The sequence below is a fragment of the Pituophis catenifer genome, unplaced genomic scaffold, assembly GCF_029215685.1.
Source record: "Pituophis catenifer annectens isolate HBS135680 unplaced genomic scaffold, rPitCat1.0.hap2 SCAF_2, whole genome shotgun sequence".
NCBI classification, from domain to species: domain Eukaryota; kingdom Metazoa; phylum Chordata; class Lepidosauria; order Squamata; family Colubridae; genus Pituophis; species Pituophis catenifer.
The window spans coordinates 31,724,419-31,737,418 of record NW_027256882.1 but is presented as its reverse complement, the minus strand read 5'-3'; the positions used below and the strand labels follow the sequence as shown (position 1 = coordinate 31,737,418).

The window sequence follows — 13,000 nt, the reverse complement described above, 5'->3', positions numbered from 1 at the left end:
GGATCCATCAGGCGCCTGGGGCGGAACCACCTGGTCGGTTCCGCCTCCCTGCAGTGGGGTGCAGCGGTCAAAAGGTCCAGTCTCAGGAGAGAATGGTCCGACCATGACAGGGGTTCAATAACTATATCCCCTATATCCAGACCACTCCGCCACTGACCAGAGATAAAAACCAAGTCCAGAGTGTGTCCTCCCACGTGAGTGGGGCCATGAATTAATTGTGTCAGGTCCATGGCTGTCATGGAAGCCATAAACTCCCGAGCCATCCCAGACGCCCCACCGGTAGATGGCAGGTTGAAATCCCCCATGACCCCATGAGACAATGTCTCAACCTTGACAATTTTGAGATGTGTGGACTTCAACTCCCAGAATTCTCCAGCCAGAAAGTTCCTTGGTTACTTCTTGGATTGTTTTTTCCCCCAAGTTTTTTTTATTTTTTGCAAACATATCAAATCAATGCATGAACAGTATGGCACCTGGGTGTCATACATTCTAATACAAATAAAACTAGTAGAATTAATCATAGTTATTACATTCAGTATTTCTAATATTGATACACATTTATATTAAGTTGCAATCTGTCGTCGTTCAATTATTCCATGTGTTCTCTTGTTATTACTTTTATTTTATTATATAAAAGTGTATACACTAATATTCCCCCTTCTCTTACTTCTATCACTTATTCTAACTTTTAATCATGTCGCCCTTTATTAAAATACTTTTTCTTTCTATCCTACCTAACTTCTAGTCATGTCACCTACCTAAAAAAAAAAGAAAGAAAGAGAGAGAAAAGGAGAAGCAAATCAGAACAACAACAAAAAAGAGAAATCATCCATCCATCGTCTCTTGCCCGCTTCAATACTTTAATTACCATGCTTTTTTTTTTTACTTGCCTCCCATATTCCTCTCTTGGACCTTTATCTCTGTCTGCATCTGCTTCTTGGCTGTTCAGTCTAGGTATTTCTCCCACCTCTACCCTCTTCCACTGCCTAGTTTCCAAAATTTCTGCTCAGGCCCCTATCTCCCTTTTCTTGGATTGTTGAACTGGCAAACAAGCCAACAGCAAACAGCCCAACCAAAAAACCTCCAACACCACTCTCACCAACACTGACAAGGCAAGACACTAGAATATAAACTGAGACAAACCCCACTCCTTACTAGAACTGATGATGTTACCTAGTTTGGGAATGAAACATCTACAAGAAAACAACCAAGTTCAGAGAGCACCAAGGACTCCTCATGTCAATCCTGAGCTACAAATATTCTCCGTTATTAGTTAGCTTTCTTCTTTTACCTGGCTCTTGATTTTTGGCTGCTTTTGGCCTGGTATCCTTCCCCAGGTTTGGGACCGCGACATTGCCCAACATCTGTGTCTTCGGTTTCGGAAGGCCTTGATCTGAGATCGGGACGGAATCAAGATCCTCCTGCACAGAAGAGATGATTGTAAAGAGAACCCCCCCCCCAAAAAAAAAGACATCGGTAGAATGGACATTTCCCACAACCTCTTCATCCAGCATAAATACCTGTATATCTTTGGGGTTCAAAGTCCCATCGAAATGGGGGTTGGAGAAGATGTCATGATCTTCTGCAAATTCAGTACTGAGTTTTGTTGGCCTGTGTTTGTAAGGAGAGCAAAAGAAAGTGAGAAGAAAGATTGTTATTGTTTTTAATACAACAGATTAACAGAGTTGGAAGGGACCTTATAGGTCATCTAGTCCAACCCCCCACTCAAGCAGGAGACCCTACACCATTTCTGACAAATGGCAGTCCAATCTTTTCTTGAAAGTCTCAAGTGATGAAGCTCCCACAACTTCCGAAGGCAAGCTGTTCCATTGGTTGATTATTTTCACTGTCAGAAAGTTCCTCCTTATTTCCAGGTTTCCTTATTTCCAGGTTGAATCTTTCCTTGATCAGTTTCCATCCATTATTCCTTGTCTGGCCCGCAGGTGCTTTGAAAAATAGCGTGACCCCCTCCTCTCTGTGGCAGCCCCTCAAATATTGGAACATTGCTATCATGTCTGCCCTGGTCCTTCTCTTCACTAGACTAGCCATGCCCAGTTCCTGCAACCGTTCTTCATATGTTTTCATCTCCAGTCCCTTAATCACCCTGGTTGCTCTCCTCTGCACTTTTTCAACAGTCTCAACATCTTTTTTATAGTGTGTTGACAAAAACTGGATTTTTAAGGCCAGCATGGTTCTCAGATAGCAGAGCAGTTGCCTTGAGCAACAGAAGCTGATAGGTGACACCCCCCCCAAAGCAGAAAAAAGTTCATCACATTCTGTGATTTCCACGGACCCCCTAAATTTGCTTGCGGTCTGCAGATGTAATGCAGAACATTGGAAGAAAAATTCTAATATTTCAGCCAGCTTTTATCCATGGAATGGGACCAGTACCATTTTCTCAACCTTGGCTACTTTTTTAAGACATGTGGATTTCAACTTAGGTTGCTGGCTGGGGAATTCTGGGAGTTGAAGTCCACATGTCTTAAAGTAGCCAAGTTGAGAAACATTGGATTAGAAGATTTGAAGGCACTTTAATTTAGGCCAAATCAGTTTGTTCATCCAAATCAGTACTGTTTTTGGCTGGCATCAGCTTCAAAGAGTAGAAATCCTTTCCGTGACAGTTACTGGAGACTTTTCAAGTGGAAGCTGCTCACATCTGAGTCTGGGAAACTTTTAGAGCATTCTTGATGACTCTTCTACTTTTCTTCCACCATCAAAACAGTAGAAATAAAACTAGTAAACAAAGCCTGCTTGAGAGATTTCATCAGCCCCCGGGTTTTAAAAAAAATATGTTTGAAATGAGGTTTCTATTTCCTTCCTCCCAGGAAAAAAAATCGCCTCCTTCTTTAAATACCAGAAATATTAAGTCATTAGCTGTAGCTTTATTTTTGCCACTATTATATAAACGGTTTGGGTTCTGCCTTCCCCAGAGAAATGTTTTCCTGATGATATTGACCAGGCTTACTATAAAACTTAATAGTCCAACCATGTGGATGACTGTGATTTGGGAGTTAAACTGCAAATTTGGTTAATTTTAAATGGAAAAAAAGTTTACTTCCAATGTTTCTACTCAGCTGGGTAGCCTCCTAAATGGAAATTAGGAAGGCTACCCAGCTGAGTAGAAACATTTGGAAGTAAATGTATTTATATTTGATCTGGGGAAAAAAATGGTTATTGCTTGAATGGAAGACCAAAAAGAAATTGCAGATCTGTGGCAATTTTTTAAAATAATCCACAAGGGGGCAATATAGACGTAGGCTTAGAACTTACAATAACTTTATTGTCACTTCTATCGGCATACATTAAAAATAAATTTTGTTGCATATGGCTCTCAAAGGGTCTCCATTTCTAATATACGCTACATAAACATGACTAAATAAATAAATAAATAAAAATATGCATATACCCACATATATTATATGACATGGAGAAACAACACAGTCAAATTAGGATGTCTATATGTACATGGCGAGAAAAACGAATCCTGCGAGGTTATCAGATGGATGGCATAGGGAACAAAGTTGTTACAGAATCTGGTAGTCCTGCTATAGATATTTCGAAACAGAGGTAGGTTTCAGCAGATTCTGACCAGTTCTGGAGAACCAGTAGCGTAAATTTTGAGTAGTTCGGAGAACCGGTAAATACCACCTCTGACTGGCCCCACCCGCATTTATTCTCTGCCTCCAGAGTCCCAGCTGATCGGGAGGAAATAGGGATTTTGCAGTAACCTTCCCCTGGAGTGGGGAGGGAATGGAGATTTTACAGTGTCCTTCCCCTGCCACGCCCACCAAGTCACATCCACCAAGCCATGCCACGCCCACTAAGCCACACTCACAGAACTGGTAGTAAAAAAATTTGCATCCCACCACTGCTTTGAAACCTCCTTCCAGAGGGGAGCAACGTAAAAAGGACCAGAAACGTAAAGTAGGTGTGTGGGGTCTCTAACAATGCTTTGAGCTCCAAGCACATTGCGCTTATAAGCAGTATCTTGAATGACAGGAAGAGAGCTTCCTATAATCTTCTCAGCTGTCCTCACAATAGAGCTACATTTCTAGGTAAGGCCAAACAGGAAACATACCAGATCAGCTAATTTTTACTTTATTGCAAAAGCGGCCTTAATAGAACCTTGCAAGTCTGAAAATACGATTCTCCCGCCGTTCCCTTTATAGTCTGAGAAGCTAGGAAGGGCCTCTTCTGAGACTCGTTTTACCAACTATCCATCTGCAGGCTATGCTGTATCTCATTGGATTGTTCCCTAGGCTAGGGGTGTCCAACCTTGGCAACTTTTAAGACTTGTGGTCCACAAGTTTTAAAATTGCCAAATTTGGAGATCTCTGCCCTAGGCAGCACCACAGTCATGGTGGCACAGTGGTTAGAATGCAGTACTGCAGGCTACTTCTGCTGATCTCCGGCTACATGCAATTTTGCAGTTCGAATCTCACCAGGCTCAAGGTTGAGTGAGCCTTCCATCCTTCCAAGGTCGGTAAAATGAGGAGCTAGACTGTTGGGGGGCAATATGCTGACTCTGTAAACTGCTTCGAGAGGGCTGTAAACAGTGGTGAAATCCATTTTTTTTTTACTACCAGTTCTGTGGGTGTGGTGTGGCTTGGTGGGCATGGCAGGGGAAGAATATTGCAATATCTCCATTCCCTCCCCACTCTGGGGCCAGCCAGAGGTGGTATTTGCCAGTTCTCCAAACTACTCAAAATTTCCGCTACCAGTTCTGCAGAACCTGTCAGAACCTGCTGGATTTCACCCCTGGCTGTAAAGCACTGTGAAGCCGTATATAGGTTTAAGTGCTATTGCTATTGCTACTTGATCCGTTGTTCCAAGGCCATTCCCACATACCTTTACAGCCACTACCTTATGACTTTCAAGAAGACATGGACATACCCTGTTTCCCTGAAAATAAGACATCCCCTGATAATAAGCCCAATTGGGCTTTTGAGCGCATGCGCTAAGATTAGCCTCCCCCAGAAAATAAGCCTGCCCCCAAAATAAGACATCCCTGAAAATATTTAAATGCAGAGCTGGAAATCAGGTAAGACGGCAAAAAAAGCCCCATCTTGCTCCATGTGCCTCAAAATAATAAGACCTCCCCAAAAATCAGGCCAAGCGCTTATTTTGGGGTTCAAAAAAATATAAGACAGGGTCTTATTTTCGGGGAAACACGGTAATCCTAAACTCACCCGGACTTGGATGGAAACTTTAATTATCTGCATGGATCTCGGGTTATGACCACTCATTCAGCAACTGTTAAAACTTGTGATGGTGCTGAACAAGGGGTCCTCAGATTCAGGCACTTGTTCTCTAGCTCGCAATTACAATATTGCAGTGAGCCGTGGTCATGTTATTACAATTTCCAACATTCTCTGCTGGCTTCCAACAAGCTAAGTCAATGGGGAAACCGACGGGAAATCGGAAGTCCCAGTCACATTATATCCTTGCTTAACAACCTTAACAACAGCAACTGGGACAGCCAGAATTTCCGTTGCTAATCGACGCAGTCATGAGATGTCATGCTTTATGACTGCGTAACTTAACAATGGCAATTCTGGTCCCAATTGCTGTCGTAACTTAAGGACTACCTATGCTCCATTGAAGGCAAAGCCCCCGATCCACTTTTCAATACTCACTTCAGTCTAATCGCATCTTCACCCACCGGATCCCTCCGACAGCGACGCTTCTTGCCTTGGCGGGGTGCAAATCCTGGCGGGAGCCAAAGAGATCCGTGCTCCCGATGCTGAGGTCGACGGATTCTCCACACCCCAATAAAGATCACCAGAGCTAGTATGAGTGCCCCAACACCCACACAATAAACGAGGGGCCCAGAAAAATGGGAGGAGGAGGGCTCGGGATCTGGTCAAAGGAAAAGGAAGATTGTCAAATGTCCGTCTCATTCTCTTCCCTGTTGCCTCCATTTTTGAACCCATCTACATCAAGGGTCCCCAATCCCCAGTCCTTGGCCAGTACCGGTCCGTGTCATGCCAACAACTGGGCCATGCAAACGAGCGAAGCCCCATCCGTGGGATGCAGGCAACAAACAAAATCAGGCCCCCTCCGGTCCATGGAAAAACCTCTCTCCACGGAACTGGTCCCTGGTGCCCCAAAGGTTGGAGGTTGCTGATCTACACTACAGACCAGGGGTGAAATCCAGCAGGTCCTGACAGGTTCTGGAGAACCAGTAGCAGAAATTTTGAGTAGTTCAGAGAACCGGCAAATACCACCTCTGGCTGGCCCCAGAGTGGGGTGGGAATGGGGATTTTGCAGTATCCTTCCCCTGGAGTTGGGTGGGAATGGAGATTTTGCAGTATCCTTCCCCTGCCATGCCCACCAAGCCACGCCCACCAAGCCACACCCACAGAACCGGTAGTAAAAAAAAATTGGATTTTGCCACTGCTACAGACCTTAGATCAGTTTCAGACTAGTTCAATGACCAAAGCTTCTCCTTCTAAAGCCAAGAATTTGGATTTGATGGACATGCTGAGAATTCCCTGTTAAATAACCTCGCTGAGTTTCCACACACAATAAGCCATGTGTACAGTTAGTCCTCAGCTTACAACTGTAATAGAACTTCCCTGTTATCGTCGTAAGACATTTCGGTCGTAAAGTGGGTCGGCCAAAATGGTGGGCAGCAGTTTTGTCTAGTTCTTAAGGCGCCAGGCTAGAAAGGCAGAAGACCGTGAGTTCAAGTCCACTGCAGCATCGCCATGGTAACATGATCAAAATTCAGATAGCAGTAGTAATAGCGCTTAGACTTATATACCGCTTCACAGTGTTTACAGCCCTCTCTAAGTGGTTTACAGAGTCAGCCTATTGCCCCCAACAATCTGGGTCCTCATTTTATCCACCTCGGAAGGATGGAAGGCTGAGTCAACCTTGATGCTTGGCAACTGACTCATATTTATGACAGTTGCAATGTCCAGGAGTCATGTGATCCTTTTTGGTGACTTTTTGACAAGCAAAGTCAATGGGGAAGCCAGATTCACTTAACAACCATGTTACTAACTTAATGACTGCAGTGATTCACTTAACAACTGTGGCAAGAAGGGTCGTAAAATGGGGAGAAATTCACTGAGCAATAAATTTGGGGCTCAATTGTGGTCGTTAAGTCGAGGACTACTTGTATACAAGGGTGTGAGAGGAGTGTGCAGGAGGCACTGTGTGTGTTAGGGAGGATGTCACACCTTCTCTCTCTCCCTCCCTCCCTCCCTCCCTCCCTCCCTCCCTCCCTCCCTTCCTCTCTCTCTCTCTCTCTCTCTCTCTCTTATGTTCACACATACCATTTTCTACAGTTTCAAACCAGGCTGCTACTATTCGGTGAGGGATCAGAGATGACAAAATCCCTTTGGCCATCAAGGAACCCAAAAGATTCAGGGCGGATTTGGCAGAAGTGGGGCACTGCCCTTGGCACGAGCTCCCCTCCACAACCAGGAAGATGGTATATCTGCAGTTAAGAAGAAACAAAGATGACCGATAAGTACAGTGACTTATATTTTCCTGGAATTACTTCCTCCATCTATCACCCAAGTGTTTGTCCTTCCAACAGTTGGAGCAGCCAGAGCTGTGGGGTTTTTCACCCCCATTTAGAGAAGATTTCTATAGGCTGATATGCAATGCTATCTCCCCACAGAGATGAAGTTTCGTAATATTTTACAGAACTTGGAAAACCCTACAAAGACTTATCTACTTATAAAGAGCATTGCTCTTTATAAATTATTGAGAATAATGAAATCCTGAAATGAATATTGACATGAATTTTATGATAATTACATCTAGCATCCGATTGGCAAGTGAGCATCTTTACTTGTAGGCCACTGTGCCATTCGAATGCAAACATGAATGACCAGTACAAAAAGAATTATGATTTTTGACATCATTTGATTGACCATCCATTTGAGTGTCTATGGAGATGCTTAGTCATCCACGTCATGGATGTCCCAAAGGTGCTTTTTTAAAGAGGCAACTGGACTCTCTGACTGGATGGTAGGGAATGGTGATTTGCATTCAGCTGGCCATTTGCATTCTTTTAGCGAGTCGTTGGGGAGACCTAGATGACTCCAGATGGCCTCAATGACTTGCTAAAAGAATGCAAATGACCAGCTGTCTGCAAGGAGTATTCGTCCTTCCATTTATTTATTTATTTATTTATTCAATTTATATCCCGCCCTTCTCCAAGTGGACTCAGGGCGGTGCACAGCCAGAACTAAAACAAATACCAATACAAAATTTAAAATTTTTAAAAGAATTATATGACTTTGGCCCAAAATTTAAAACATTCAAACTAAAACCCATTGACAATTTAAAAAGTTAAAAAAGGCTCCCCACCATCCAGTCAGAGCCGAAGAAGCTTCTTGGATGAGAAGTGAAAGTCCAGTTGCCTCTTGAAAAAAGCACCTTTCGGATATCCGTGTGAGTATTTCATGATCTTCTGCATTGTAACAAGGCTGAAATTATACAAACCTGGTTTTGATCTGCTTTGAACTAGTTCAGTGTTTCTCAACTCAGGAACTTTAAGATGTGTGGCTGACACTTTCTTTTGCAAGATGCCAGCATCATATGGACAAGAAACAAAGGATGGAAACCAATCAAAGAGAGAAGCAATCTGGAATTAAGGAGAAACCTCCTAGCGGTGAGGACAATTAACCAGTGGAACAGCTTCGCCTTCAGAAGTTGTGGCTGCTTCATCCCTGGAGGTTTCTAAGAAGAGACTGGACAACCACTTGTCTGAAATGGTATAAGGCAGTGTTTCTCAACCTTGGTAGCTTGAAGATGGGTGGACTTCAACTCCCAGGATCCCTCAGCCAGCCCTGCTGGCTGGGGGATCCTGGGAGTTGAAGTCCACCCATCTTCAAGCTTCCAAGGTTGAGAAACACTGGTATAAAGTCTCCTGCTTAAGCAGTGGGTTGGACTAGAAGATCTTCAAGGTTCCTTCCAGCTCTATTCTGATTGATTGATGGATGGATGGATGGATTGATTGATAATTTTTCAGCAACAGGTAGATATCACTTAGCAACTTCTTCATTTAATGACTGTTCAATTACAAGGGTGACCAAAAAAAACCAATAACTTTGCAATCAGTTCTTGCATTTACAGCCTATCCAGTTCTGTAAAGCCAAGAAAAGATGTAAGCACAGTTGGTGGTTTCACTTAGCAACCGCTTCACCTAACGACTGAATTGCAGGTCTTAATTGCTGTCACTAAAGGAGGACTGTGATTTTTTTTTTCTTTAAGTAGCAGGCATACGGAGGGAGTTTAGGATGAAGGTATCAGTGAGAAATAAGAGAACCCTTCTTACCCGACGGTCTCTGCCAAATCTTTTGTCCGAATCCCTGTCCAGTTGCTCCGGCTCCCCAGCTCTTCCTTCCCTGTGTAAGGGTAAATCCGCTCCCGGTGCTGACGGTCCAGTTGAATTCGTAGCTCTGCCCGCGTGGCGACGACCAGGGAACGCAGGAGCTCCGGCACGCTCTCCCGGGGTAGCAGAACCACCAGCGCCAACGTGGACTCTACCGGTGGAACAGAAGAGGCGCAGTCCCCACCATCCCAGCCACAGGATGCCGAGTGGCAGCCTCTGTCGCAGTGTCCGTCCGAGAAGCGGTCCCGACAATATCGGGCATAGGAAGGGCTGAGGAGAAGTGGTCCTTAATGGGGAGCGCACTGCACAAAGGCAGACATACTCCCATTCCATTCCCTCCTCTACAAGAGCCGCGGTGGTGCAGTGGTTAGAATGCAGTACTGCAGGCTACTTCTGCTAACTGCCGGCTGCCTGCAATTTGGCAGTTCGAATCTCACTGGCTCAAGGTTGACTCAGCTTTCCATCCTTCTGAGGTGAGTAAAATGAGGACCCAGATTCTTAGGGGCAAGAGGCTGACTCTGTAAACTGCTTAGAGAGGGCTGTAAAAGCACTCTGAAGCAGTATATAAGTCTAAGTGCTATTGCTATTGCTGCCACTTCTGTGGGAAGGTAATAGTATTCCATATGCCTTTGGCATATAACCATGCTGGCCACATAACAGTGGAAAAAGTCTTTGGACAATGCTGTCTCCCTCAGCCAAGGAACAGAAATGAGCTTTGGGCCCTAGAGTCGGACACAACCGGACAGGGAAACCTTTAACTTTATCTTTACACAGCACCAGTGGTAGGTGTGCAGTTGTTTCCTGCTGTCAAAACTGACTTGCTTTCATCGTTGCCTGCATCAACTTCCAGCTCGCAGTTTGCCAAACAGAAACGGGAGGGGACAGGTTGGTAAATTCATAGGGTGAGGGGGGAGGCTAAGGAATGCATGAAAGCCTTCTGCTGCCCGGAGAGGAGATACCCACCAAGGCCAAGTTCTTGGAGCTACCACCACAGATTGTCTTCCCAAAACAAAAGTACTGAGTGTGATTGGTGGACAACGAACCATGGGTGGCCCAGGGGGTGAAGAGGGATTTTTACCTATGTGGGTTTTCACGGGAAAACCTCAGAGCTGACTTTGCTTCTGCTGTGCCTAAATGGATCTTTCAATAAAGTTTTACTCTTGATAATTCCTAACTGCCAGGAGTTACTTTTTTGGAGAAGGTGCCAAATGGGATGGTTAACACTATGTCGGGGGGGGAGGAGAATCCTTTCCTGGCTGGTGCACCACCCACCCATCTACACCCCCCCCTCCCGATTCATGGTACCATCTGAAGATAACTCACTTGCACTCCTTCTGCGGGATGCAGTCAAATCCATCGTACAGACACTCTTCATTGTTACAAGGGGGCTGGCAGTGACCATCTCGGAAAACCCGCTGGCACAGGTCTTGTTTCGGGCAGTTCTCCCAAGGATTGAGCAACCCCAGTGCACAGTCTCCCCCATCCCAGCTGGTCTCTGGAGAGCTGCAGATCCGGTCACAGTGAGCATCTCTTGCCAACGATGGGCACCTGGAGAGCGTGGTGGCATTGGCAGCAGGGCAGGAGGCTGAGGAACATGGAGGCTGGTGGCAGTCTGGCCCAAAGAAGCCTTCCTTGCAGAGACATCGAGGTCCAGATGGGCGGGCGATGCAGATCCCTCCATTGTGGCAGTAGGAGGATCCACAAGGTGGGGCGGGCAGATTACAAGTCGATCCATCATAACCCTGGGGTGGAGGAGATCCTTTCTCAGTCTTGCTGGATTATTTTCATACAAATCACTGGCTATAGGGTGGCACCTCAGAATTTTTCCCACTTACCATATTTTTCAGACTATAAGACGCACAGTTTTTAAGACGCACCAAGATTTCAAAGAGGTAAGTAAGGGAAAAAAGTTTTTGCCCTCTGTCAGGTTTCGATGTCATCTCAAATAAATTGCACTCCCAAACAATTAATCTTTGCTGAAATATTCCATTTATTGAGTACGACAGATCTGGCCCCGACTTCGTCGTAGCCGATACTAACCCTCTGACCCCCAAACCCTTCCCTTTCCGTTCCCCAATTCTCATCTTCTCATTGGCCATCTTCCAAGTCAGTCTCCCCAGCTTCTGACCTCACCCCACAGGAATGTTCCCCCCACCATCCCATCTCCTAGGGGATATTATCTACAGAGAAATAAGTAGGAGAAAAGTCAAGCCTCGTCTTTTTATGGCTGCATCAGAATGCTGACACCCTCCCTGGCCCTCAGGAGCACTCTGCAGGCCTCCCAAACCCTCTGTGCATCCCGTTTTTCACAAAAAAGGCTGGTTTTTTTGCATTTTTGCCCTCCCCCAGCCCCAGGAGCAAAAAACGAGGCACATAGAGGATTTGGGAGGCCTGCAGAGTGCTCCTGGGGGCTGGGGGAGGGCAAAAGCGCCCCCATTTTGCGAAAAATGGGCCTTTTTTTGCGAAAAACGGGATGCGCAGAAAGTTTGGGAGGCTTGCAGAGTGCTCCTGAGGGCTGGGGGAGGGCAAAATGACCCCATTTCTGATAAAATCAGGCAAAAAACGGGTCTGTTTTTCGCAAAAATGGAATGAGTGGGGCGGGGCTTTGGTGTATAAGATGCGCCAACATTTCTACCCTCTTTTAGGGGGGGAAATGTGCGTCTTATACAGTATAGCTCTCGGGCGGCTGCAGAAACCACCTTATGCTAGATCAGATCCTTGGCCTATTCAACCAAAGAACATCCCATCTTCTTACCAGATATTTACTCAACATTCCCTAAGCTTAGACCTCTGTCTGGGTGATGAAATTTCCAAATGAAATTTAATGTAGAGAAAAGCAAGGACTTACACTTAGGCAAGAAAACCCAAAAGTACAGGTCCAGACTAGGTGAAACCTGGCTCAATAGTAGTAACTACAAGATGGATCTTGGAGTCCTAGTGGACAACCCTCTAACTATGAGCTAGTAGTGTGCAGCAGCGGCCAAAAAAGCCAAACGGAGGAATAGAATCAAGATCATGTGAAATATTAGTACCACTTTATAAAGCCCTAAAGACCACACTCAGAATACTGCATCCAGTTTGGGTCACTCCAATACAAAAAGGATGTTGAAATTTTGGAAAGAGTTCAGAGAAGAGCAACAAAGATGACTAGGGGCCTAGAAGCTATAACATATAGAGAACGATTGCAGGAACTGGGGATACCTAGTCTAGTGAAAAGAAGGACCAGGGTGAGATAATAGCAGTCTTTTAATACTTGAAGGGCTGCCACAAGGAAGAGGTGGTCAACTTATTTACCAAAGCATCTGAAATCAAAACAAGAAACAATGGATGAAGCTAATCAAGGAGAGAAGGAACCTAGAACTAAGGGGAAAATTCCTAATGGTGAGAATAATCAACCAGTGGAACAAATTGCCTTTGGAAATTGCGGATGTCCCATCACTGAAGGCTTTTAAGAAGAGACTGGACAGTCGTTTGTCAGAAATTGTATAGGTCTCTTGCATGAGCAGTGGGTTGGACTAGATGACCTCTAAGGCCCAGTCCAACTCTGTTACTGTCACTGATGAGCAGTTGCCATCATTCCCAGTCAGTAGAGACGTGGGACCATGTGACTAGGAAAGTAGGGAACTGGAGTCCAAAATATTTAGG

General features: G+C 45.1%; 1 protein-coding gene across 1 annotated transcript in view; it reads right to left on the bottom strand.

Annotated features, from left to right (window-relative positions):
• NOTCH4 (notch receptor 4) overlaps positions 1–13,000 on the bottom strand; it is a 71,057-nt gene that overhangs the window by 10,863 nt on the left and 47,194 nt on the right. Inside the window, exons 17-22 of the mRNA XM_070936578.1 lie at positions 10,679–11,097; positions 9,299–9,625; positions 7,284–7,447; positions 5,637–5,859; positions 1,521–1,611; positions 1,292–1,421 (exon numbers count right to left, since the gene is read on the bottom strand). Of these exons, the coding sequence (XP_070792679.1) occupies positions 1,292–1,421; positions 1,521–1,611; positions 5,637–5,859; positions 7,284–7,447; positions 9,299–9,625; positions 10,679–11,097 (1,354 nt within the window). The remainder of the gene's footprint in view (positions 1–1,291; positions 1,422–1,520; positions 1,612–5,636; positions 5,860–7,283; positions 7,448–9,298; positions 9,626–10,678; positions 11,098–13,000) is intronic.